This window comes from Simochromis diagramma, unplaced genomic scaffold (assembly GCF_900408965.1).
Source record: "Simochromis diagramma unplaced genomic scaffold, fSimDia1.1 OVJJ01000284.1, whole genome shotgun sequence".
NCBI lineage: Eukaryota > Metazoa > Chordata > Actinopteri > Cichliformes > Cichlidae > Simochromis > Simochromis diagramma.
In genome coordinates, this window is record NW_024386871.1 from 1,601,592 (window position 1) to 1,628,985 (window position 27,394).

The window sequence follows — 27,394 nt, forward strand, 5'->3', positions numbered from 1 at the left end:
TCTATCGTTCAGTCTTCGAAGCAATGGAGTGCTCCATCTTTCTGCACATATCATCTTTGGTCGGCTCCCGCCCCTGACGTTTCCCTCAGCCGTTGGACAGGCGGCACGCACGCTGGGCTGTGCCTGCCTCCCCGTGTGTGAGTCGAACGTAGTTCTAAAAGTCATCGAGGTTCTGTACTTAGCTTGCTAGCTGTGTTATTTTTTTCCCCTCGGACGACGAAGTCTGTACATAAACACATCAGGTCAGTACTTCCTCATCCCGTTTCCGCGTATTTTCTGGTCCAACAGCGGCTGATAAACACGCGTGAAAGTTGTTCAGGTGTTGTTCAGACGTTACTTGAGGTGAGGTGTTAGTTTAGCTCACTAGCTAACCAGCCCATATTGTTTGTGGTCTTAACCACCGGCTCGCTGAACCGCTTTGGGCCTCGCTGCTAGCGTTACTTAGCAACTGATCACATCTCCCCCCCCCGACCGGGATCCATTTAAGCCGAAGAGGTGACCAGGCACCTGAGCGCCACAACACTATACGAACATTCATTCGATACAGATGATTTTAGCTAACAATTACGTGTGCTGAGTGAATTTGTAGCAGCAGTGTGCCCTGCTGGAGCGCCGGTGACATTGCGGAGACTTTTGGACTTGTGGAATTTGCCTTTCAGTTTCTTAGCTTATGACACCTTTTTCTTTTGGGGGGCTATGTGGGAGGTTTGGACGTGGACGTGTTGAACCTGTGTAGCGCTAATGTCTCCCATTCTTAGCGGAGAAGAGCTACCATTCAGCTAGCTGGTAAGGTGAGTTAGCTGACAGGACATTTTTAGAGCAGCGTTACCAGATGTGCCACCTCATCGACAGCTCCTCGGTCCGCTAGCCACTGGTAGGCAGAGGTGACAAGGCGAGTGTCGCTTACAGGCAAATTCGCTGACCTGACACAAAGATAACTGGGTTTACAGCTCAGCCACAGTGTGCAGTGTGTCAGTGAAGCTGCATTGAGAGGCAAGGGGCTCGTGAATGCTATCTTTTTAACTGTAATGTTTGCAGTGCTGTAAGAACACATTAAAGAGGTAGGAAGTCTGTTTTGGTCATTCCAGGCCTTATTTATGTCTATTCACATTGGTATGAGCCAGAATCTTTGTAGGACCAGGGGTGTGTCTGTAAAATGGCAGCAAGGTGAGGGTTGTTAAATTCAAAACAAGTGAAGTTAGAGGACACAGGATGCTTTTGGCTCTTATTCTGTACCTTTGAGGCTTTTTTTGCCTACGTTTGTCAGTGCTAACAGGGGCCTGAATAATCCTCCCTGCAGATGTTTCCTCAAATAGGAAGAGCCAGAGCTTGACTTGGCCTTGAGATGACCAAAGCAGGAGAGAGAATGTGCAAGTCATGTCAGATAATGCACACATCTGAAGATGTAAAGGTGTTAGTTTATTGCTTATGGACACAATGAAATGCACCCTACTTGGTCTTTGTTTGGGGCAGGAGTTTAAAAGGATACCTTGGCAGCTCGAATAGTGGAAATGGGCCTGATTTAGTAGTGAAGTCTCTGGCTAATATTAATCTTGTGGAAGACCATGTGGACTTGTGTAACCATTAACTCCTTCCAACTAGTAGTGAATATACTGAAGAATTTTAAGAACTTCTGTCTGGACGTTAATTTGTTTTCATCCTGTTTTGTGTGGTGGAGGACAGTTAAATCATTTGTCAGCGCCATAACACTCATATCCAATACTTTAATGGACACTGAGCATGCAAATGTATGCAGTTGTGAAAATGGAAGTCATCTATGTTAATGGAGGTCTCTGAGAAGTCTCACTTCTGCTTTACAAGCTACTGTCTACCTGTTTCTGTTTGTTTATTTACACCAGGGAAGAGATAAAATCATACTACATGTGATATAATGTGAATCTAGTTAAGAATTATACTTTTTTTGCATGCATCAGTGTATTAAATCTCTTTAACTTTTGCAAAGCTTGAGTATTTGGTGTTTTTCCCAAGCTACAGATTAGACTGAGTCAGTGGCAAAAGATTAACATTACTGCTGTGGGAAATTCTTCACCGTGAGAGGATCATGTTCAGCTGACAGCATCAGCTCACCAATCAGAGCTGTAACATCCTCTGGTCAAGCTCATGTGATATTTGTACTAGAGCTTTGTGGTTTTTCTGATAGAACTAACCTTTTGCTTTTAAAACTCTCTGCACAATGAATGTAACCTCTGCGTATTGTACCACGCGTTCATGGGTCAATCAGACTAGAAAGTGCAGTCTTGCATAGACAGTCTTCAGCTATAATGGCTATGGCTTCCCTGTTTTGCCTATTTTTGACCTGAGGGCTTGAGTCAGTCGTCACTCAAAGACACAGCGGGATAAAACTGGAGCACTGCTTTCAAACTGGGTCATGTCTGCTGATGGTCACCTTTCACTCTCTGCTGAGAAATATCTTGGAGGCTGCGTGAGAGCTTCCTTTCTTAAGTTGTTTAGGTAAACCTGTGTAGTGCAGCTCTTAGGCCCTTTCAGGAATGAAAGTAATGTTTGTGTGCTGCTGTTGAACAAGTCTTACATTTACTTTCTTTACTTTGAAGACGAGCGTCTCGCCTGACTCAGAAGAGGTTCACGTCATAGTTTGTTTTGAAGTGAAAAACTTTTAACGCTCTCAGGAATTCGATACATGCACAGCTTGTTTCATTGTCCTGGGACGTTTCAGACGTTTGCAGTCAATGATTACAGGAACAGCTACATATAATAAAATTATTTTCTTGACATTGTTCAAGTCCTTGAGCTCCTTGTTTTCACTCATAACGTGACAAGGCAAAGCCCAAGTACAGAATTAAGTGTCAGTACACTAAATGAAAACCCTTGTTTGTATACTGGTAGAATTTCATTATAAGCAAATTTCTTTGCAGATTACATACAAAAATTGTTGTGATAATTCCATACTTGTACAAACAGTGTCTTGGCTGGATGGGGACATATGCAGGGTCTTTCCCTGCCTAAGTGCATGTTAAAGGTCAGCAGATGTATAAAACATTATGATTATGATTCCACAGTCTTTGCTTCAAGTAAGTGACAGACAATTTCTGTTAAAATGGAGCGTTCAACCAATCGGCTTGTGTGCTGAGGTAATCTGACAAACAGGATAATCTGCTGCCTGTGGTCGTGTTTCTGCAGTAATCCAGTTTAATAAAAAGCTGCCAGCCAAGCCTTACATGTTGTTTGATGTCAGAATGATAGATTGAGAGAGACCCTCTGTGACACAGTCTGTTCTCTGTGGTCAAGGTCACACATTATCAGACGTTCAGATGGCACTACCACAGACTACACGTTGGTCAGGCTGTGAAGGGGTATTTTTAGATCTAACTGTGATGTCGTGTATGCCGAGGAACTTGTTGTCATAACAAAATACCTCCATTAACACAGCACTAAAAACAAAGTCTACAGATCATGGCTTGCAACAGGTGCACTGTTGTTTATTAGTTTAGTTAAATAAATTAAATCAATTATTTAAATAAATTATTTTTGTCAAAGACAATAAGAGTTAAAGGCAGAGGATATTGGCAGAAGGGTTATTGACCAATGAGTAAAAATACTTTAGTAAAGGTTCACAAAATCAAGTAATGTTACTTGTTTTGTTTTTCCCTCTCTCTATCAACAGGGTCCTTTTTGCAAGAAGCGCTTTTTCTCCCTTCTCCCTTTTCCTCATTTTTTTTCTTTTTTTTTTTCCTTTTTTTGTTTATTAAATTTTGGTGCGGAGAGAGAAAAAGCATTGCAATCACAGAGCAGCAGGCAGTGGTTTTGATGATCTGGGGTCAGTCTGTATCCAGGGACGAACACAAGCCTTGTGGTTCAGATCACAGGAGGAAACATGAGCACAGCCAAGCCCAGTGGCATAAAAGTGCCTAGCAAGATAGCTCGGCCACCTGGAACAGGAGCCCCCAAGACCAACCCCAGCACAGGTAGGAATACATGTCGAAACTCATCAGCTGAGTAGCATTTGAATGCAGGTATAGCCTTATTTAAAACAATGTACATGTTTGGTGTTTTGTTTTTTTGTGTGTGTGTTTTGTTTTTAAACTTACCATAAACATGAAAATTGATTCTTGAATAAATAATTAGTATATTCTTAATGCAAGATTTCCCTTTGATACCCCGTTAAGCAGCAAGACTTAAACAGATGACAGTACATTTATAGTGTTAAATAAATATAAAAATTCGTTAACGCCATAACCGCATTAACGTAGCAAATCTCTGTTAGCGAGTTAATGCAGATTGCGGAGCTGCAAGGCTTCAACGCCGTTAGTGCAGGTAGCTTGTTAATGCGTGCAGCCCCATGCATGAGGCGATCCGCGCTAACTCGCTAACGGAGATTTGCTGTGTTAATGCGGTTATGGCGTTAACGTCATTTTAATGAGACTAACGCTGACAGCACTAATAAAAAATATATATATACAAGGGGTGTGCTGTGTTTGCTCTGCATTTGTGACGTGGCTCTGTGATTCAAATTAATAACTTAATGAGTTTTCTTAAAGTCTACTCTCCCTCTCACCAAAATGCAGCTAAAACTGCTGTTGCAGACAAATCGGCTGCTAGTACCAGCTCTGGAGAGTCAGGGAATGTGGAGGAGAGCTTCCAGATTGGGGATCGAGTTTGGGTGAATGGAAATAAGCCGGGCTACATACAGTTTTTGGGAGAAACGCAGTTTGCCCCAGGACAGTGGGCGGGAATTGTTCTAGACGAGCCAATTGGGAAGAACGATGGGTCAGTAGCAGGCGTTCGATACTTTCAGTGTGAAGCCCTGCGAGGGATTTTTACCCGCCCCTCCAAGTTGTCTCGCACAGAAGGAGAGGCTAATGGAACTCAGACGGCACCGACGTCCCGCGCAGCATCACCCACTCCCTCAGTCGGAAGCGTAGCCACAAAAACAGCACTGCCTTCAAGTACCGCGACAGCCAAGAAGGCCTCAACAGCAACAACACCAACTACCCCATCTTCCAACCTTGCAAGGACAAACAGTGAATCTGTCTCCAACCTCTCAGAGACTGGATCGGTCAAGAAGGGGGAACGGGAACTGAAGATTGGTGACCGTGTGTTGGTAAAGTTTCTATAAGTAGGAAAAAAAAGTTGCTTACAGTTTTTTTCCCTAAACATTTCAGCAAAGCTACAAATATCTGAAGGTTCTCCCTTTTGTGTTTTAGCAATGTCAGCAGGGCCTTGAGAATCACATGACTCATGAAGCCCTCCTCCAGTTTTTGGGAAGCTAACAAATGAAATATGGTTGCTTTCACTTGTACTTTGAACCATTCACTTCTGAGTCAGTGAAGTAGTTTTAGTAACGTAGTACAGTCACTCAGGTCTGCTTATAGATGTTGAGTGCATTGCTTCCTCCTTATGAATTCCTTTTTTTCCCCGCACAATCACGAGGATGTGTAGCACATTAAGTAAAGAGGAAGTGTTACTCATGCCTGTTGGGCAGCAGAGGAAATATGCTCACCATTACCACATTTAGTAAACTTCCAAACTATGCTTTTAAAATCATTTAGAAATTATTTTATAAATAATTTATTATTATTAAACATTATTTTATAAATGATAAAAAAAAATGTAATAAACACACACATACCCCACAATTCTGGCATGTTTGCATCTGTGGCTTTTATGGAATTATCTCCCTTGGGATTTATTACCAGGCAAAGCTGATTACTTTTTAGTCCCCTCTCATCTGTTAAGAGAATTAAATGTTGGCTAATCTTTGGTGTATTTCCTCTTAGGTTGGTGGTACAAAGGCAGGAGTGGTACGCTTCCTTGGAGAAACAGACTTTGCCAAAGGCGAGTGGTGTGGCGTGGAATTGGACGAGCCCCTAGGAAAGAATGATGGGGCAGTGGCAGGCACAAGGTACGGAAGCCACAAGATCTATAAACAAGTTGTGTGTAAACTCAACCACACTCCTCCTTTTATTGAACACTTTTATTATTGTGGTTGTATTCAGATATTTTCAGTGCCAGCCCAAGTATGGCTTATTTGCTCCAGTGCACAAAGTCACACGCATTGGCTTTCCTTCCACTACGCCTGCCAAAGCAAAAACAACCGTTCGGAAAGTGGTGGCCACCCCGGCGGGGCTGAAGAGGAGCCCCAGTGCCTCATCCATCAGTACCATGAGCTCTGTGGCATCTTCTGTTAGTGCTAAGCCGAGCCGCACAGGCCTGGTGAGACACACTTATAAAAAAACAAAACAAAGAACAACAACAGTGTATTACCTGTGGCATTATGGTGAGAGACACGCAGCAGTATGAACATGGTACCTGTCTCTCTTTCTACAGCTGACAGAGACATCCTCAAGGTATAATCGAAAGATTTCAGGCACCACAGCCCTGCAAGAGGCACTGAAGGAAAAGCAACAGCATATTGAGCAGCTCATGGCTGAGAGGGACATGGAGAGGGCAGAAGTTGCCAAGGCCACAAGCCATGTTGGAGAAATGGAGCAAGAAATTACCCTGCTAAGGGATGAGCACGAGCAGGTCAGCTCAGTCACTGAGCCTGAACTACAGTTAGTTTAGTATGTATTAATTTTATCTCTTTTAAATGTTTGTCTGTGATTTTGACAGATGGAGGCAAAGATGGATCAGTTGCGTGCCTTGGTAGAAGCTGCAGACAAAGACAAGGTGGAGCTGCTGAATCAGCTTGAGGAGGAGCGTAGGTGAGTGTGGGACTAGTTAAAGATGCTCATGAGAGTATATTAGGTCCTCTAGTTTCAATGTTGTGAAACACTGAAAGTGGGGTGAGAGCTTTGCTCCCAGTGCTGTTGTTTTACAGTCATAAGGTAATAAATTTGTTGTTGGCATCACTCTTGATCACTGCAGTTTAGAGGTGGCTTGTGCCTCAGAGGAGTAAATATGTTTCTGTTAAATAGGAAGGTGGAGGACCTTCAGTTTCGTGTTGAGGAAGTTTCCATTACCAAAGGAGACCTGGAGGTAAATATACAGCATGGATACACAGCGCTGACTTCATATCTAAATTTACACTTCAGACGCAGTGGGCTGCCCCATTCACCGTGCCCGAAATTCCAGTTTACATAAACCCACATAATAAAGGGATTTAAAATGTTGGTAAAGCTAGCAAAATTGGAGTAGCTACTCCAAGGTCCAGTTTGGTGAATTTTGAATTTCAAATAAAACAAATCTTCTCAACTAGAGTCCTATAATAGAATATGGAGCATAATATATCTACTTTAATCTTACATGAGATTTACACAAGTACAGTCAAGCCAATACAATGTTTGCATTTAAACCTGCCCCCATTTCCATTAAATCACCAAATCTGACATCTCGATTTTGAAAGTGTTAGTTTTTATGTAACCCCCAACTTAATGCAGACAGATAAATTATGTCATGATCTGTTTACCATTTGTTATTGGGTTGTTGTTGTTTTTAGCAACTTGCATCCCAAGTTGCAATATTGAGAGTGCAGTAGCTCAGTAGTATGTGTTTCTTTTCTAATTAAAGAATTTATTTATTCCACAGTGTTGCACAGGAAACCACCTCTGTTACTCTGAAGGCATCCTAGCTCAAAATAGATGTTTTAAACTGTGGGCTACAGGGTTAGAAACTCAATTTTCCTTCTCTTTAAATGTGTGTACTAACAGTTAAAGCAGCAGATATTCATAAATAATTTTGTGTAGTTAAAAAAAAAAAAAAAAAAAAAAAGACCACCAAACTAAAAAATGTGTTAACTTCAAGCTGTTGAAGGTGTACTAATGTTGAGCTGTAACCCTCAGTAACCCTCCTTGTTCAGTGACGCGGTCTTATTGCTTCTTCTTCCTTCCCATGTTCGTCTTTCATGTTGGTCCAGTGCTCAGCATGGAACCACTGGAAATGCCCCCTTGTCTTTTCACTACCCAGTCACAGTCCTAATTTCTGAGCCTGCCCACTGCAACCAGGGAGGAATAACACCTATGATAAGAGTTAAAATGTAATTTAATATATGTGTTTTAAGTTTTCTAATAAAACCGGTCCAACATCCATACCACTGACTGGATATGGTGTATCAGATTGTTAAATATTAGTTTATTTTATCCATTGTATTCAATGAAGACCTGGGATAAACCATGGTCTACATACCGGTACATTTAAAACTGGTGCTATTCCAATTTTCCAAACAGACCCTGTTTTTAACTTTTATTGTGTTTACATAAGATTAGAAGCAGAGCATTTTTCTAAGTAATGCTTTATTAAGCTTCCATAAAAATCTGTACTTGTAGCACCAAAATACAGAGAAAGCCAGTGAGATCCTTTCTATTTCTTGAGCCTAAAATGTTTCTGTTACTGATTGATATCTGTTAAGTTGGTCACAAGTCTTGCACACGGTGGTCTGATAACGGCTGGTTTCTCACAACACTAAATATTTAAAGTGTGGACAGTGGCCTCATCACCAAAGAGAGAAAGCAGTGTAGGTATTGACAACACTAATTGCTGTATATAGAAAACCACAATAATAAATGTCTTTATATTGACTTCGTCTGGTAAAATCGGACATCTTCTGTATATTAACATGCACCAACTTTGTGTTAGTGACACACAGGGATCAGGAAACTCCCAGTACTGCCTTCTCTCCACACCGTGGTGAAGTCATGTTAACTTGATTTTACTTGCTGGCTTGGCACACAGTATCAAATTTTCTGTGTATCATAACAGTCTGTGTGATTTGTTTACCAGGTGACATTTTTTTTGCATGGTTACTTCTAAACTGCTTCCATCAACATACTCATCCTGCACATCCATACTACATGCCCCCGTCGTCCGCTGCTTGTTGTTTTTTTTTTCTTTTTTTTCTTTTCCCCCCACCATTTCTTTGAAAAAAATCCCTATTTGCAGCTGTTTATGGCACAGCCTGAAAGTTCTGCATGGGGGTGTTTTCTCATTTCCACTCATCCATCACTATCCACACCCACCCAGTGTCCTTGCCTCAACCCTTCAAATACTCACTTGCACACAAAGACACACACACACACACACACACACTTTCACTGTCATCCCTATCCAACCCCTCCTTCCTTTCTCCTGTCTCCCTCCCTCTCTGTCTGCGTTGGGCTGGCATGTGATGGTGGCACTGGTGTGTTTTCTTCCTCTCCCCCTTGTTTACTAACAGACGCAGACCAGACTGGAGCATGCCCACATTAAGGAGCTTGAACAGAGCCTGCTCTTTGAAAAGACCAAAGCTGAGAAACTCCAAAGAGAGTTAGAAGACACTAGGGTAATGAATTCTGCTCTGCAGCGTGTTGCGTTGGGAAAAAGGCCCGTAGCCAAAAAATGTGCAGCAGTAACTGGACTTTTGCTGTATATGGGCTTGTGGTAAATGTACCCTACAGATGCATTTTTTCAGCTTTACATAAAACTAATAACCCTGATCTTAAAAACCAGATTAAATCATATACTAAAATATTAAACATCTTTGGTATGTTTAAAATCCTAAATTAGTCTGCCCTTCTTACAGTTTGCAAATTAAATGTCAAAAGTATTAGTTTCTTTTGTCACACTTTATCAGATATTAAATTATCTCAAATTCACACTGGTCCACTCAAAATCTTTATATATTGAAAATATGGAGGTTTTGACCTCCAAAACAATAACCATGTGTATCTGACAGAGAGACACATGTTTACCTATATTTCCAGCAGATGGTTTTGTGATATCACTGCTTAACCAGACAGACAAACTCCTCCCCAGCTTGTACCAAGCTAATCATTTTCCCAGTTATCCTATACTCTCCTTTCCCGGTCCTTCCTGACATCCATTTGTCCCGCTTATTTGGTGTCCCTGCGTTTTGCTAGTTTAAAACCGTATCCACCTCCCAGACCAGTCCACCTACAGTGTTACAGTCACAGTAAATGTATAGTTTCGAGGAGGATTAGGCCTGTAGGTTTAAAACTGCACTATGTTAACAAAAAAAAGAAAAAAAAATAGTTTTGTACCAGAGCTTGAATGGTGTAAAAGCACTATAAAATATCAGGACTACCTGAGATGTTTTTAGTTTGTGTGTCTGATAAATCACGACGTCAGTGAGGACACTTTCTAGTCTAATACTTGGTGGAAAATCTCTTGCACACTGCTGTAGCTCCATACATGCTTTCAGTGTTCACTTCCATTATTTGGATCATACCGTTTATAACCACAAGAGGTCAGTATAATGATTTATTTTTAACATCAAATGTTTTGTATCCTTCTCATTTAAAAAAAAAAAGCAAATTGAGGAAAAAATCTCACCCAGTAATCACTTTAAATTTCTTTAACAATTAGTTTTTCATCTATTTAGCAAAAGTTAGTTATTAAATCTTATTAATCCTTTTTTTTTTTTTTTTAAATGTACTAAGATATTTAGTAGGCTAGTTTGAGATACATTTTTAAATAAAGATTTCCCGCTTTTAAAGGTTGCTACTGTGTCAGAAAGATCCCGTATTATGGAACTTGAGAGGGACCTTGCACTTCGAACAAGAGAGGTGGCTGACCTGCAGCTGCGTCTTGGGGTCCAGCAGGGCTCTGAGGACTCAAACTCCACTCTTTCTCCCCTCCTGGAAGAAATAAACTCTCTGAGGGATCAGTTGGCTTCTCAGGAAACTAGTCATCAAGAAGAGCTGGGTAAATACAAGGAGAAGCTAGAAGCTCAAGAAAAAATCCACAGTGATGCAGTTGCTCAGCTTCAGGCTACATCTGTGAGGCTCTCTGGTGACAAAGAGCAGCTGCAGATGCGCTTAAGTCAGGCAGAGAAGGAGAATGCTGACGCTGTTGAACTGTGGCGTTCAAAGTTGGAGGCTGCCGTTGCCTCTCACCAGCAAACCATGGAAGAGCTGAAGGTGTCCTTCAGCAAAGGTGCAGGTGCTCAGACAGAAGAACTTGTAGAAACCAAAAGTGCACTTGAGAAGCTGAAGTTGGAGCACAAGTCAGCTCTGGAGGAGGCCGACGCCAAACACAAAGCTGAAGCCACGGCATGGACTCAGGAGTTGAAGGCGCTGAAGGCACAGGTGCTGTCTCTGACTGAGGACAAAGAGCGACTGGAGGAGTCACTTCGGTCCAGTGTTGAAAAAACAGAAGAACAGCACCTGGTGGAGATGGAGGATGTTCTTGGAAAGCTTCATGCTGCTGAACTTAGGGTAAAGGAGCTTGAGGAGAAGGAAGTGACGCTAGCACAACAGGCTCAAGACAAGGATGGAGAAACCAAAGAACAGATGGCGGAAATGGTGGCTCTGCGGAGCAAAGTAGCACAAAGTAACCAGGAGCTTGTAGCTCTGAAAGCTCAGCTAGAGGAGGTACAGAGCCAAGGAGACAAGCAGGGTGCCAAGGTGGGTTCTTGGTAACTTCATGATCAATAAATGCTCCCTTTTTGTTATGTGCCATATTTTTCTCCTGGTGATGTGATTATCCTTGACTTGGTGTACCATTTTCATAAAATCATTGCTTTTTGTTTGTTATGCATTTCATTGCATTTTATATGTTAAAGGTTGCTGAATTAAACTCTCAGTTGGAGGGCAAACAGCAGGAAGTCCTCTCTTTACAGCAGAGTCTGAATACTGTAAAGCAGGAGAAGGATACCCTGGAACAAGAACTTGGAGGCCTGGTGAGAACTGTGACTTAATTTTTGGTTTTGGAGATATTCTCCCCAAATTGTACCTCCCTTTTCCCCACAGTTTACCTTTATCTTATTTCTGTTATTTCTCTGCTGCAGTTTTTTTTATTTTTTTTTATTTTTTGATATTTATTATTGTCACACAACAAATCTGCAGTAAGCTAGTGTCAGCTAATATTTACTGATCCAGTGGGTTGATCTCAGTATTGAACGCAGTTAAAACGTTACATATTGGCAGTTTGTCTACCGTAGAAGTGTCATATAAAAAAACGTTTCCTAAACTTTGCTGACAGAAACAAAAGGTGGCTGAAAGCACAGAGGAGCAGACTACATCATCAAAAACTATGCAAGGTAATCTGAGTCACTCTGTGTTGAGATACCGAGATGTTTTCACATCCCATTTTCCTGTCATCTGCTGTCATTCTACGTTTTTAATGTGCAAAATCTTCTAGTATCAGTATAATTCTTTTGTTTGTTTGATTTTTGTTTTGTTTTTGTAGAAACACTTGAGAAACTGAGTAAGAAAGAAGAGGAGTACACATCCTTGGTCCAAGAATCAGAGTCATTAAAAAGTCAGCTTGCTGGTAAGATCATTATCATTTCATTGATCTGTCTTTAAATAGTGTGTGTGTGTGTGTGTGTGTGTGTGTGTACATTTTTTGTTTTAACAAAGTCATCTTTTTTATGTTTTTACAGGGCTGGAGAGGAAGCTAAAGGCTTCAGATGAAAAGAACGAGCAGCTTTCAAAAGACAAAAACAAGCTGGAAAATGATATCTCTGATATGATGAAGGCATCAGGTGATAGTTCTGTACAGCTGACCAAAATGAATGAAGAACTCATACAGAAAGAAAGGTACCACACTTTAATTTTCCATCATTAAATATGACCTGATTACAATGTTTACTCAGAAAGAGTCGGATACTTGTTTTTCTTTTGTTTTAGTCCATGTAATTTGTAATTTATCCGACTGCTCACTGCACATCCTCCTTTTCTTTTGTCATCACACAGGAGGCTAGAGGAGTTACAAAATCATCTAGCAGAGGAGAAGGAGAAGGTGGCACGCTTAAATGAACAACTCCAACAAGAAGTGTCCCACAAAGAGCACGAGCTCAAAGAGACTAGAGAGGCACATCAGACTAAAATAAATACCCTTCAGGAGAACATCACTACTTTGGTTAGTCACAAAAAATATGTTTTGATGTATATTTTGAGTACATATGTTGAGCTAGCATTTTCAATGCACACATCTATTTTTAGAAATGCTCACAGCATCTTTATTTCACTAACCACAAAACACTTCATTTAACGTCAGAGCGGTTAACTTATGACAGGAATTAATCAGCCTGTTCACTGGTGAACTCCTAACTGCAAATGGAAACAGAGTGGACAGTCATCTTGCTCTACAAACGTTTTTTTTTTTTTTTTTTTTTTCTTTTCTTTTTAAACTGACCCTGAGCCTTTGGTTAACTTGAATCCTTTTATAAAGTAACATACTACTTATTACTCGATGTAAATTATTCCATTAAAAACATATTCTTTTGACATGAGCTGCATCAAAACAAGGCAACAAAAATTTTATTGTTGTGTCCCTTTCTTGTTCCCTGTTCTTTAGGAGAAGACTGTTAAACAGGGTGAGACCTTGGTTGAGGAGCTCAAGGCCTCACAGGAGAAATCCCTCTCTCAGGTGTCTGAGCTCCATGCAAAGGAATTTGAAACACTGCAGAGTCAGGTTGACAAGTTTAAGCAGGAACTCTCCTCCTCCAAGGACAAAACCCAAGAGCTAGAGAAGATGGTGTCTGAACTGCAGCCATACAAAGAGCAGGCCCAGGTAAGTGCAAACACCTTCTGGTGCATTTTTATTTTTGGCAATTTGGTAGCCTCAAACATTAAAATGGTTGAAACGGAAACGATGAGGAAGATGTATTTAACTGTTTTGGGTTTTTTGTTGTTGTTGTTTATTTAAGTTTTGCCATACACATTATTTGTTTTGAGTTGCTAATTTTCCCCTCACATTACAGTTAATAACAAGCCCTACAATCAAAGGCACCATGGGTTGCATGCTTGCAGGGGTAGAGCTTATAAAATTCTGTCTGTATTTATAGATGGTTTATACTTATTAGTGGAAAAACATTCACATAAAGAGAAACAATTAGTTTTAAATGCTGTGCACATGGATCGCATGTTCACCTTCAGATGAATCTGGATTGCCATGGATTTAGAAAAGTTTTCAGACCGTAAACTTTTTTTAAGAACTTCAGATCAGGATGACATGGATACAATTACAGACATAAACCCAAAATGACGAAGTTATTGTCTAAATTTATGAAGTCATAATAAAAATCTGCTTGTTTTTTTTTCTTTTTTTAAAAAATTTGAACATTTTCACTTTTCAAAAAATTTATTTGTTTGTGTCAGTGCTCACTTAAAAAGTTTATTTTACATTAATTAGTCGTGAGATGGATGGTTACAATTTTTTTTGTTTATTTCTTTTGAGTTGCAATTTAAACTTAGTGTACGCACAAATAAGGCAATCAAGATCTGATTCAAGACTTTGAAATCCAACAGTTGAACCAAAGTTAAGTATTGATGCGTTCTAACGTGTGTTTGTGAATTCATCAGTTATGTTGCAGGTCAAGTTACTATATATCATTCTACACTCAGTAAAAGGTTAATAAATTTAAATTTTAAGGATAATTTTTGATACTTTGATACAAATACAACCACATGCTTCAGAATCAAGTCGGCAGTAGAGCAGGGCGATATGGCCAAAAATATTTAACACGATATGTATTTGAAAATTTGCGATAACGATATAACTGACGATATAATTGATGCAAGACAAAATACAACTCCACAACTTTACTAGCGCAAAAAAAACCCCCATCCATTTATTTTCACTTAAACAAGCAGCTGTTTTTTTTATATGCATTAAAGCTTTATAAAAATGTAACAGTGCAAATGCAAATTCCTTGCTGAAAGTTTAACCAAAAGGCATTTCCAGTAGAAATGGGCTGACATATCCTGAGCATAACCATGTATAATATCCACTGAAGTTAAAAAGAGGTGCTTTGCAACATTAAACTGCAGTGTGCCAAATAAAAAAGTCAAATATGTATTTTTCGGATCATAAGGTGCACGGGATTATAAGGCACATTAAGCAAAACAAAGAAGTCAGAGAAATCAAACTTTATTCAACTCATTGTTCTTGCTTCCTCCACTTCTGTACCATTGATTCATTAATGCTGTACTCTATCACAGCTGCTCTATTCCCATGTTGTTGCAGTATATTAACGACTAACCTCGTATTGTGGAAGGATTATCTCAGTTGTTCTCCTGACTGAAGTTTGGTCTGTTTACAGCATCCTGCCGTGCGATTGCATTTGTCCCTAACCACCAGGAACCCTCACGTTAACTTTTATCGAGGGGAAAAGTGTTAGCGTTCTGTTCTGTTTATGTTATGCTAACATAGCTGTGTCACTAGCGATCACGTAGCACATCATTATATACCACCTAGCCCAACTTCAGTAACCCTACAAACGTCACTGCTGTTTAGTTTCCTGTCTTCATTTATGTTGGAAGTGATAGCAGAGCAGTACGTTTGATTTTTTTCAGAAATCTCTCAGTCAGAACGTGCTATATCATGCTTAGGTAACTAGAGAGCTAACTTCTGCTAGCTTCCTGCTAACTTCTAACTCCGTTAAATGTAATAAATTCTGTGTCATCAATCATATCTTGATTGCTTCATCTTAGATGCACTGTTCAAGTCGTATTCAAAGAAAGCAGAAGTGAAAATGTTCTGCCTCTTATTTATATATGTATATCTTTTGAAAATCATTGTGGTGTAAGCTCTGGTTTGATCTTTTGCCATTTTTGATGCTTCTGCAGCTTAACCTTTCCATTTGCACATGACTGATATCCATATCTGCTTGGTTTATTTTGTATTCATTCATTCCTTGCTTTGGGTATTCCCCTCCCTTTTTTTCTGTCATCTTTTGTTTTCCCAGTGTTTTTCTGCTGAGCTTGACTCCTACAAGCATGACGTTGAACAGTTGTCCAAAAAACTGGAAAAGCAAAACCTAGATTTGGAAAATATGTATAAGGAAAGTGAGGATTTTAAGGCTGAGAAAGGCAAACTGGAGAAGCAGCTTTCAGATGTTCAGGCTAAGCTTTCTGCCCTTGAGATTATTCACAAGGAACTTTCAGTCCAGAATAAAGAACTACTTACAACCAGAGAAAAGCTAACAAAACGCCAAGAGGAACTGCTCGCCACTAAGAAGCATTCAGATGTTTCAATGAATGAGGAACTCGACAAGCTCAAAAGCCGTCTTCTAGAAGCACAGACTGAAATCAAAGATCTGAAGCAAAGTAAAAGTGAATATCTGGCTCAAATTGAGGAGCTTCAAAGACAAAATGCAGAGAAGAATGATTCTATCCGAAAGCATCAACAGGACATTGAGCAAATACAAGCGAAAAAGAAGCAGCTACTTGAGGATTATGAAAAAGTCTGCAAGGAGAGAAACCGGCTTGAAGAGGACCTTAATGAAAGCAAGTCAAGGCTGACGTGTGAGAAGGACAATCTGATTTTGGAGAGAGATTCTGCTAGAAATGCTAAAAAGTCTCTTGATGCTAAGAATGCTGAGTTGCAGGCAAAACTGAAATCCTTGAACTTAGAAAAAGAAGATCTCACAATCAAGAACACCCAGCTCCAAGCCCTAGCAGAAACGCTGACAAAAGAGAAGGCAGAGATGTCCTCTGAAATCAGCGCAGTTGTGGAGGACAAAAAGAGCCTTCAGACTGTGAAGGAGGAGCTCCAGAATAAGCTTAGTATTACAAAGAAAGACCTGGAGAGCTATATCCGTGAATGTGAAGAACTTAAAATCTCAAAAATGAGCTTGGCCCAGATGCTTGAAGAATTCAAGACAAGCAGTCAAGTGACTGATTCTGAAAGGATTCACTTGCTACAGGAGAAGGAAGACCTTCTTGCAATCCAAAGACAAACCTCTAACAAGAAAGAAGAGCTTCTCAGAGAGATACAAGAATTAAAGGAAAAGCTTCAAGTATCAACAGAACAGCTGACCCAGACCAGAGAGAAATTTGAAGAAACGTTAGCATCTGTTGAGCAAGAGAAGCAAGCGCTTCGTCTTCAGAATTCTGAAACGGAGATGGCTCTCCATGCTTTACGAAAAGAGAAGATGAGCCTGGATTCAGCGCTGGAGCAGCAGAACATGGACTATGAGCGTTTGGCTGGGGAGAAGGAAGAGTTAGAAGAGAAGCACACAAAGGCCGTATCTGACAAAAGTGCTCTTTCTCTCGAACGTGATAAGCTAGCTAATGATATCCGAACAATCAGTGACCAACTGGATAGTTGCTCCAGAACTAATGTTAACCTTATTCAGGAGAAGAATCACTTATCAACAGTGCTGGAGGAAACCGAACTGCAAAAAAAAGAGTTTGAAGCCAAGTTGACTTCTTTGAAACTGGAAAAGACTGACCTGCAAAATGAACTGAAGAAAAAGTCCTCTGATAATGAAATGCTTGAAAAGAGCAAAGCTGAACTCAGTGAAGAGCATAGTAAACTAAAACTGAATTTTGAGAAGGCTAACTCTGAGCTTGTTAATCAGGTAGAGAAACTGACAGAAGAACACAAACATCTTCAGTCCTTACAGACTGAAGCAGAGAGAAAAGTGCTGTCCTTGCAGAAGGAGAACCAGGAGCTGGTTCAGGAGATCCAGGAGTTGAAAAGTCAGATTAATTCAGTCTCCGATGCCAAGCGCGTACTTGAGACCCAGCTGCAGACTGAATCTAATGAGCGCAGTAAAACGGTGTCTGACCACGATCTTCTTTCCAAGCAAATTGAGGAACTACAGAGAGCTTTGTCCAAAGTTGCTCAGGAAAAAGAAGAGCTTTCATACAACTTCAGCAATGCTGAGGAGCAAAAGAAGGCCTTCATGGTGGATGTGGAGGCTTTGAAGGCACAACTGAAGCGCCAAGAGCAAGAAAATTCACAGTTGACAGAAGATAAAGACCAGTTACTATCGAAGCTGGAGGAGCTGGGCAGACAGATGATCTCACTGACCACAGAGAAGGATGAGCTGTTAGCCAGCCAGTGTAAACTAGAGCAGGGGATTTCTTCCCTCCAGACGGACCAGGAGAACTGGCTTGCAGAGCAATCAAAACTTCTTGAAGAGTTGAAGTGTTTGCAGGTTAGTCAGGAAAAACTACAGGTTGATGTTAAGGTCCTACAGACAGACAAAGAAACTTTGGAAAAGCAATATCAAGATGCTGTAGCTGAGGTATCTGCTTCCACTGCTGTAAAAGAAGAAATTTCCTCCAGCATCGCACATTTAACAGCTCAGAAGGATGCCCTCCAGGTGGAGAGGGATGAAGCCACCCAGCAAGTCAGGCAACTGGAATCACAGCTAAAAAATGCCATTTCTAAGCAACTTGAGGTATTTGTCCTCCTGTAGAAATCACTGATTAACACATGTTAGAACGGCTGGGGCTATATCACCCTCTCACTGCATGCCTGCTGGTTTGTCGCACTGTCCCTCTGCTCTTTATGTCTTAACACTTTCCATTTACTAACCAGTGTTTACCTCTTTTAGCTCCCAGCCTTAGCCTGTGGGTTTATAACGTGATCTGATGTTGGGCAAAAATTCCTGTTGATCATATGGTTATGTAGGTGTCGGGTGATCTGGGTCCTGCTCAATGATAAGTGAGAAATGCCATAATTTAAATAGTTGACTGTCTCTTCCACAAGACAATCAGCTGTCAGTGTCCGTTCTGAGGCCACAGGATTTAAGTCTTTATGTAGTAATTATGTTTCCTCATTGTGAAATCTTCATGTTGTTCATTTTTAGGCACAGTTGGATTGCAAAAACCTGAGGTCTGATAATTGTCGAGCTATTTGAGGAAATAATTTAACATGTAGTTAATTACATTTTTTTTTAAATTGCTGTCAAAACAAATCATGCATTACAAGTAGTTAAATCTGATCTGCGCATTTCTAATTCTATTGTTTTGGTTAAAGTAATTTGGTGTCCTAACCAACAATCTGCTACTTTTTAATTTCAATCTGTTCTGATCATTTGCCATTTAGGCTGCAGAGGCCTCTGGCAAGACAGCCGAGGCTCTCGAACAGCTGACAAAACAGAAGGCCGTGTTGATGCAGCAGAAGAATGAAGTCCAGTCTTTGCTGGACGAGCTGCAGACGTCCAAGCAGGAGTTGGAAACACAGGTAAAAGATGGGATTTTGAAGAGAAACTTCTAATAATGTGGCTTTTTGTATAAAGTGATGTGAAAGTGATGGTGTGAAGTAAAAATCTTCTGATTGTATTTATCTCCACCTTTTGTTTGTTTGTTTGTTTTTTAAAGCTGGAAAGGCTGAAGAAAGAGAACTCCAAGTATCAAGAAGACCTTAATGTATCCAAAGAGCAGCTTTGCACTGAAACTCAGAGGAGCAAAGGTTTATGCCAGGAAATGTGAGTACATCCTCATCCTCAACTGTTTTCTGTTACAGAAACGTATCATATTCATATTTTCAATCAACTAAATAGCATATTATTGTAAAGATATGAAAAGCCAGTGTATGGTCTGTTTGAGTTGAAAAATTACTTGGATGAGTTGAACAACAATATTTTTCTCCAGTGAGGACCTTAAAGAAGCGGTCTCTGTGAAGTCGCAGTCCCTGCAGACACTCCAAGATGAGAAAAACAGACTGACTGAGGAGCTCGATGATAAACACAGAGACCAGAGTGATGTTGTGAAGGTTTAAACTTTATTCTTTGGATACAGAGACCCACATGATTCTGATTTTTAAATTCAACTGACAGTGACTGAATATTAACTGTTTTGTGTGGTTTTTTTTGGTTTTTTTCCCCCTTTGCCAGCTTAAGGATGAGCACTCAAAGCTCAAAAAACAGTTGGAAGAATTGAAGCAAAGGTAAAATTATTCACACCTGCATTACGTGATTCACGCAAAGTGGACCTCATATGTTTTTAATAATCAGACCACTTACAAATATGTAGTAAACATCACTTTATGATTCTTGCTTTTGCAGGAAAAGTTTAAAAAAATCTTCTACTTAATTTGATATTTCTTTACACTTCCCTCATATACACCTTTTACCAGAAACGTATATAGACTCTGGTTTGTACAGCTTGTGATTGACTAAATCCACACTAATATTAATAATATTATCATTTGAATATTCAGAGAAACAACATTGCTATAATCTTGCTGCATAACCTTTTAATATCCACCCTCATATTACTGATATGACAGATGCATTTGAGAGGTGGCGCCCAGCCACCAGGTTCAAAACAAGCCTAGATGCAGCCAGTGACAGAAAGTAAAATATTAAAATTCAAATAGTAGCCGAATTAGCTTCTTTTTTTTTTTTTTTTTTTTTTTTTTGTCAGACAGACAACTGAGGAAATCTATTGTTTCACAGTGCCAGATAATGATTGATCATTTGAAGTGTTGGTCATTGAAAGCTCCTTTAGTAGAGTGCAAGATAAAAATGTGGCGCTGGGAATGAAGAGGTCCACTTTAAAGCCTTTTATAAACAGCATAAGCACGAATGACTTCAGCTACTAAACATCTGAACTGATGAATAAGTGAATATGCTCTTCCTTTCCTTTAAAGCCTGCCAAATAATGCCTTCAGGTACTTAATGCTTTTTAATATTACTCCATGTCAGTCATGTCACAGCGTAAATATACATTCACTGGCCAATTCACTAGGTACAAACTGAGCATCAGAATGAGGAAGAAAGGTGTTTTAAGTGACTTTGAACATGGTATGGTTGTTGGTCTGAGCATTTAAAAAAACAAAACAAACAAAAAAACCTGCTGTTCTGCTGGGACTTTCTCACCCAGCCATCTCTATAAGATTGATTTTTTTTTTTTTTTTTGATTTTTTTTTTTTAACAAAAAGGGAAAATATCCAATTAGCAGCAATTCTCCGATGAAAATTCCTTGTTTCTTCCAGAGGAGAAAAACCACACAGCTTTAAGATGATGGAAGGGTAACAGTAATTCAAATAACTATTTGCTACAAGCAAGGTATGCAGAAGAGTGCCTCTGAACACGTCGAACCTTGAAGCTGATGGTCTACAGCAGCACAATAATAATAATAATAATGGATTGCATTTATATAGCGCTTTTCGGGACCCCTCAAAGTGCTTTACAATACCACTATTCAGTCACTCTCACATTCATACACTGGTGAAGGCAAACTACAGTTGTAGCCACAGCTGCCCTGGGGCAGACTGACAGAAGCGAGGCTGCCATATTGAGTGAATATGGCAAGTGAATGACACTAGGTGTCACTCTGGTCAGCTAAGAACGAGAAACTGAGAAAACTTGCACGGACTCAACAAAATTAGACAATAGAAGGTGGGAAAAACACTGCTTGGTCTGAGTCTGAATTTCTGCTGGAAAAATTCAGAATGTAGGATCAGAATTTGGTGCAAAAATCATAAAAACATGGATCCATCCTGCCTTGCATCAGCAGTTCAGTTTGGTGACGGTGGCGTAATGGTGTGGAGGATATTTTCTCGGCACACTTTGGGCCCCTTGCTACCAAGTGGGCATCGTTTAAACACCACAGCCTGTCTGAGTGTTGTTGCTGACCATGTGCATCACTTCATGACCACAGTGTACCAGTTTACTGATGGCTGCTATCAGTGTGACAGCACCATGTCACAATACTCAAATAATCTCCAACTGCTTTCTTGAACATGACAGTGAGCTGCTTTTGGATGTGGTGGGAAAGAGATTAGCATCATGGATGTGCAGCCACACATATTCCAGCCACATTTTGAATATGTGCCACTAAGAATTAACACAGCTTTGAAGACACAAGGGAGTCCAACCTGGTACTAGCAAGGTGTGCCTAATGAACTGGCTTGTGAGTGTATATTGACCACATTTCTATAAACCTGTACAAGACACTAATGCTTGTAATTTATCCTACAGCTCCATCCCACCTGCATGACATGTTGTTTGTACTGGATCTCAGTTTTAGCGTTGTCTTCAGTACATTTGCTGTCTTACAATTAGAAAATTTTGTCCATAGAAATAAACTTTCTCCATTTGTCTCCTGAAATAGTGAGAGCGCCTTGAAGGAACAGCTGGATAAGGAGAAGGCTGCCCTCCAACAGTCCATCCATAAAAACGGTGCCTTAATCTCAGAAAAGGACCAGCAGGTGGAAAACCTCAAGAGCGAGGTAATTTATTTTAAGTTGTTATAGCAAATCACAGCCAGGGGAAGGATGTTGTTACATAATTCTGAAGCACAAACTTTTTCATCTGATTGTTGCTGCAATTCCAAGTGTTTGCTCCAAGGAACATTTTTATGTCAGCTGGCTATTAAATGCCATGTGTGGGTTTCAGTGTCATTGTCACAGTTGGTATAGCTTTTAATTGGAGGTTCGAGGCACATTTCTTTAAATTCAGAGGCTAGAAACAAGAAGTTACTTCTAGGTCATAAAGTGTGGCCACGCTTTCTGCTTAAAAATGAAACTTGAAAGTGCATTCGTGAAATGCAAGAAACATCTGGAGGTGGTGACACATTTCTGTTATGCTTTCGTCGTCTTATTTTGAATATACTCTCAAATCTTGGCTTGAAGATTGGCTGAGATTGTATTTGTACAATGTTTGTTTATTGTGTACTATAATGCTGAAAAGAAACGTTTCAGTAATTTAATATCACGGGTTGTTTTGTTTTGTGTTTTTCATCATAGCTGGCTGTAGTATGTGGGGAAAGTGCCTCAGTTAAGACACTGCAGGGTACAATTCAATCCTTGGAGCAGGACAAAGCTACTCTACAGGCGCGTGTGCAGAGACTGGAGAAGGATCTGACCGTGGGGCCCGTTGGTAAGTCCTCGGGCACAACAGTGCACAGTTTCAACATAGCCGGACTTTCTTTGTGTCACCTGGCTCAGATAATTGATATCAGAATGGTTTTCTTTTGGCCTCTGCTTCGGGCTATGTGTGTTTGTATTTACTTTATTTTTTAAAAAGAGGGGGGGGCATTTGATGTGTAATTTCCCACAATGATGCACCGCGTGCAGCACCACTTTCTTCTGCCATGTTAGTCATTTACTGCTCAGCAGATTAAATTTATAAAATGTATTCCTTCAGCAAAGAGTCTATATAGCATGTTGAGGAAACTGAGAGTAAAAGGTCAATGGAAAATATGCAATAAAGGTTTATTTTAATCCAAAACTGCACAAACATGCTTACGTTATGTAGACTGGAATTGCTGTGGCGGTCTAGCCAGGTCCACATACTTCATTAACCCTTTAATCTCTTCTTGTACTGCAGCCATTCGATAGCAGCAGAATTAATGAAACTTGACAGTGCGTCCATCCAAAGGTAAACTAATTTCTGTTTTCCAGGTGATGCAGTGTTGGACCAAATGAGGGAGGATAAGGAGACTGCAGAGAGTCAGGTGTGTACTGCGGCACTCCCGATTGACACCGGTGAACAGACTGAGAGTTTTGCTTTGTCTATTTTATTCTTTTAACACATTCAGTGTAACAATGCTTTCCTACCCTGCCCGTTTGGGGCAGCTGTATGGAAACAGACTTCCTGAATGCTGTTTGTGAATGACTGGGCCGTTTGCTTATGCAGTACTACTAAATGACACTACGTTTTTGTTTGTAGCAACAGGCTATATAGTGGATTTTATAGTTCTGTTGACTCATTTAATTCTTACAGTATAATGTTTTGTGGAGGTGAATTTAGTGGAGTTTAATTTCACTGAAAGTATTTGAAGCTTCCGTCATCCCAAGCTCTACAAGGATGACTGATAAAGCCAAACAAATTGGTAACACACTTCCATCGGGTCACCTCTGTGAGCGTGTTTTCAGCTTCACGAGTTTCCCTCCCATGTTTATTCTAAAAATGTTATACTGTAGTACGTGTCTGTGATGACTTGAGCGTGTTGTCGAGCAGAAGTCCTAATTTGAATTTCACTATCTTTTTTTTTTTTCTCCTTCTCTTTCTTTATTCCAACTCTTCTCCTCTGCCCTGTCTCTGATGTTGGCAATGCTGCACCACCATCAGGCAGCGGTTTGTTATTGTTTTCATCAGCTTCACTTGTGCATGTTTGTCCATCACTGTGGCTCTTATGTTTCATGTGGTCGAGTCACATTATTTGGTGTGAAAACTACAAATGTCCTCCAAAGATGAATCGAGCTTGATTTAAGCGTTCAGTGAGCGCTCTGTTAAGATTCACAGAGGTTTTAATTGGCAGTCATCATAAGCGAGCTTTCTTTGTGGCTCATTTCAAGCTTTGATTCTTCTTTGATGACTCGCAGTAGCCACTCAGCACCTTTTTTTTTTTTTTTTTTTTTTTTCTTTCTGTTTTTTTGGTTTGTTTGTTTTATAAGGGGGGATTTGATTTTTGGGAATATTTAGTGACACGTAGTTACTGTTGTCGTAACATCACCATAGTTACTGTCCACATTGTTGTAGCAATCAAAGCCTTTGAACAGTACAATAATTCTAACCCCCATTGTTTAAAATTATTAATATGTTAGAAAATGTTGTGCTCATTGTTCTCCGGGGGCAGCCTTGATGCTAATGTTGTGTGTTTCCTTTACAGATTGATTTCCTGAATTCAGTCATTGTGGACCTCCAGAAGAAGAATCAGGAGCTCAAGGACAAACTGGAAAAAATGGCAGCTGCTGCCCTTAATGGGAATAATCCAAGCGAGCTGGATAACTATGACGGGTTAGTCCGATTCACAAAAGAGCTTCTCAGGTGTTTAAAATGATGTTCGCTGCGTGGCAATGACTCTTAACAATTTCTCCTTCTCCTTTCCTCCTTTTCTTCTGCTGCTTCTCCATTGTTTTTGTTCATGGATTTTCTCCTTTTGTTCCTCCTTTTGCTTCTTTCTTCTTGTCTTCTCCTTTTTTCTACCTTTTTTCTCCTCTTTTTTTTCTTCCTTCTTTTGCTTCTTCTTTGTCATTTTATCCTTCTTCTTCTACTTTTTCTCCTGCTCCACAGCCACGACAAGCAGCCTGCAAAGAAGAAACCTCCTCCGAGGCTCTTCTGCGACATCTGCGACTGCTTTGACCTCCACGACACTGAGGACTGTCCTACGCAAACGCAGATGCCAGACTCCCCTCCACACACCACCTACCATGGCAATAAGGGTGAGGAGCGGCCCTACTGCGACATCTGTGAGGTCTTTGGGCACTGGACTGACTCCTGTAACGATGACCAGACCTTTTAAAGCCTTTTTGCTTTGTTTTTTCTTTTTTTTTTTTTTTAAACCCTCATTCGCACAATCACTATATTTGCACACCATTTTGGATTATGCTGTGCTTCTGGGGTCCTAATTGTGCGTGTGTGTGTATACATTTTGTGTGCTTTTTTTTTTTTTTTTTTTTTTTTTTTTCAAGCATCTTTGTTGTCCACACCACCCCTTAAGCGCTCTTAGAGGAGAAAGGTTTGGCAGAATCTCTCCATTCATTCAAATAAACTGCTACACATGAAATAACAGTTTCATTTGTAAATGAGTTTGAAGGAAAAAAAATGTTTGATATCTTGGGTTTATGTGAGTCAGGGGCTAATGTAAGTGGATGTATCATTCTGGGAGAAGCAGCAGTCTTCTTCAAATCATTTAATTTATCAGTATGTTAACACAGTTTGCACAGCTTGTAAGGGGGTTACAGAGATAATATAATATCATAAAAGTTGTTTATTTGAAGCTGTAAATGACTTGATTGAAAAACAAATCTCCGTTTGCGCAAAGTCTGGGAGCTATAGTTTATTTTTTATGCCTGGAAATGCTATGTACTTAAAGATTTGATAGTATGAGTGTAAATTTGTAACAGGGAGAGGTTTCCTTGCTCTGATATGGAGTTGGAGCAAAAAGCAATGCTGTTTGGCTTTAATAGGGAACTTTTTTCATGGACTTTGAAAAGGACTGCAGGAAGATTGATAAGAATAAAAGAAACTGTTAAATAATGGACTTGATGCTTATAAGTCCTCAGTTCCTGTAATGGCCTTTCCAAAAAAAGTTTCTTAGAAGATCATTTCTGTATGAAACGGTGAAACACTTTGGCATTTCTCGCAACATGTTTTCAATATTGGTGTATTAAAAAATAAAACGTTTATGGGTAAATGAAGCATCTTTGTGCACAATTCCTTCATAATAATATCTGTGTGTCACGCCTGAATCCTTCCGCCTTGTTGCACTATACAGTGAAAACAGTACACTAAATATGCAAACCTTTGTTTTATACATAACCAGAGTAGTAAACCAGGGGGAATTGTTTAATAGACTGCAAACGTGTTCATAGAGGCACACTTAGAAAGCTCCAGAAGCCAAATCTGGAGCACTTGCCTGGCGGGCTTATTTTATTTAATATATTTTAACACCTAGTTATATTATCAGTCCCCTTTAATAAGGACTTCATATTTGCTGTAAGACTCTTTTATAAGCGCTATGATCTGTGATATACTCCTCTGTCACACCAACCTCCTGCATGTCCTCCTTCATTACATCCATGAACCTCTACTGTAGTCTTCCTCCTTTCCTCTGGCCCGACGGTTCCACCTTCAGCATCCTTCGTCCATTGTAACCACTAATCTTCCACCTGCACATGTCCAAACCAACTCAGCATTGCCTCTTAATTTTGTCTCCAAACCACTCAGCCTAATGTGTCCATCCTGGTCTCATCATTCCATTTTGTCAGGGCTGTCATGTCCAAACCATAGATCACAGCAGGTCTCACTACCATCTTATAAACAGTCCTTTTCACTGTTGCTGCTATTCTTCTGTCAGAACTCACCCCTGACACTCATCTCCACCCACTCAACCCTAATTGAAAAAAAATATTCATACTTTTAATGTCAGTATTTCTGATAAGTACCAATCAGAACCAACCACAGCACAGAAACGGCTCTTACTGAAGTCACTGATGACCTGAAGGTCAACAGTGATGTATTATGATTCTTTCACAGAGACATTTCAAGGATCACAATTTAACTTGTTTAACGGGTCAGATTCTTGATTCATTTTCTAGAAACTTTTCAGAAGTGAAAAGAGATAAGATGGAAATATTTGTTGTTACTCCAAAAAGTCAAAGACACAAAATAATTTATCATCCTTTCTCTGAAACACAGTGAACAAGTTAGGAAGCTTGGCATTATTTTTCGACAGTGATCTAAGCTTTGATAATCACTTTAATAATTTAATAAAGTTACCACAACTGCTTTTTGTCACTTGAAAAAATATAAAAAGTTAGGCTCTAATGGGGTTCAGCGCTGACATTCTCCATCACTGAACCCACCCTACTGGAGTGGCTGGGTCCAACGGGCCCAGGGCGCTCTCACTTGACCACCCTCCTCAGGACTGGCTCCAGGGCAGGGGCCCTGGTAACCCCATCTTGGGCACAGTAATTCGTTCTCTTGATTTCTTTACTTCTACAGAGGTCCTCTGAATCCCTCTTTGTCTGGCCCTGGTCATACAGGACATACAGGACTAATTTGCTTTGGGGCAAAAACCCCTCAGCAACATAGCCCCTGGGCTCACTGAGACACACAAACCCCTCCACCACCACAAGATGGTGATTCACTGAGTGGATTTAAGTTAAAAAAAAATAGCTTCCATGTAGTTAAAAGGAATCTGTCAGTCTGGGCGGTTTTTCCATGTCACATGAACACAAAGTTGGGTATGATATTTAATTTGAGGTTCTGAATAAGCCCTAAGTACGGACATTTTCCAGTCCACTTAAATGCACACAGAACATGCACATAGGATGCACATAG

At 40.1% G+C, this 27,394-nt stretch overlaps 1 protein-coding gene across 8 annotated transcripts; it reads left to right on the forward strand.

The window, feature by feature from the left end:
• Positions 1 to 25,749, forward strand: clip1a (CAP-GLY domain containing linker protein 1a). Of its 8 annotated transcripts, none has more exons than XM_040031548.1 (28): positions 6 to 242; positions 3,644 to 3,944; positions 4,563 to 5,080; positions 5,757 to 5,881; positions 5,976 to 6,192; positions 6,307 to 6,504; positions 6,592 to 6,683; positions 6,897 to 6,957; positions 9,131 to 9,235; positions 10,410 to 11,318; positions 11,477 to 11,593; positions 11,896 to 11,953; positions 12,103 to 12,186; positions 12,299 to 12,455; positions 12,612 to 12,777; positions 13,216 to 13,431; positions 15,608 to 18,052; positions 18,703 to 18,840; positions 18,978 to 19,084; positions 19,251 to 19,371; positions 19,493 to 19,545; positions 20,251 to 20,271; positions 21,717 to 21,834; positions 22,351 to 22,483; positions 23,008 to 23,060; positions 23,678 to 23,683; positions 24,219 to 24,346; positions 24,623 to 25,749. In XM_040031548.1, the coding sequence occupies exons 2-28, from the start codon at positions 3,854 to 3,856 to the stop codon at positions 24,849 to 24,851; spliced, it is 6,666 nt and encodes a 2,221-aa protein (XP_039887482.1). In that variant the 5' UTR covers positions 6 to 242; positions 3,644 to 3,853; the 3' UTR covers positions 24,852 to 25,749. The 8 variants fall into 8 exon arrangements, with proteins under 8 accessions (XP_039887485.1, XP_039887482.1, XP_039887480.1 ...); XM_040031546.1 differs by having other exon boundaries at positions 9 to 791; positions 4,545 to 5,080; XM_040031545.1 differs by having other exon boundaries at positions 9 to 242; positions 4,545 to 5,080.
• Positions 25,750 to 27,394: the final 1,645 nt, after the last annotated feature.

Coding starts and splice junctions, on each gene's coding strand:
- clip1a (XM_040031546.1), top strand. CDS start 3,854: ATGAGCACAGCCAAGCCCAGTGGCATAAAAGTGCCTAGCAAGATAGCT. Junction 13,432..15,607: donor CATACAAAGAGCAGGCCCAG/GTAAGTGCAAAC, acceptor TTGTTTTCCCAG/TGTTTTTCTGCTGAGCTTGA. Junction 19,372..19,492: donor ACCAGAGTGATGTTGTGAAG/GTTTAAACTTTA, acceptor CCCCTTTGCCAG/CTTAAGGATGAGCACTCAAA.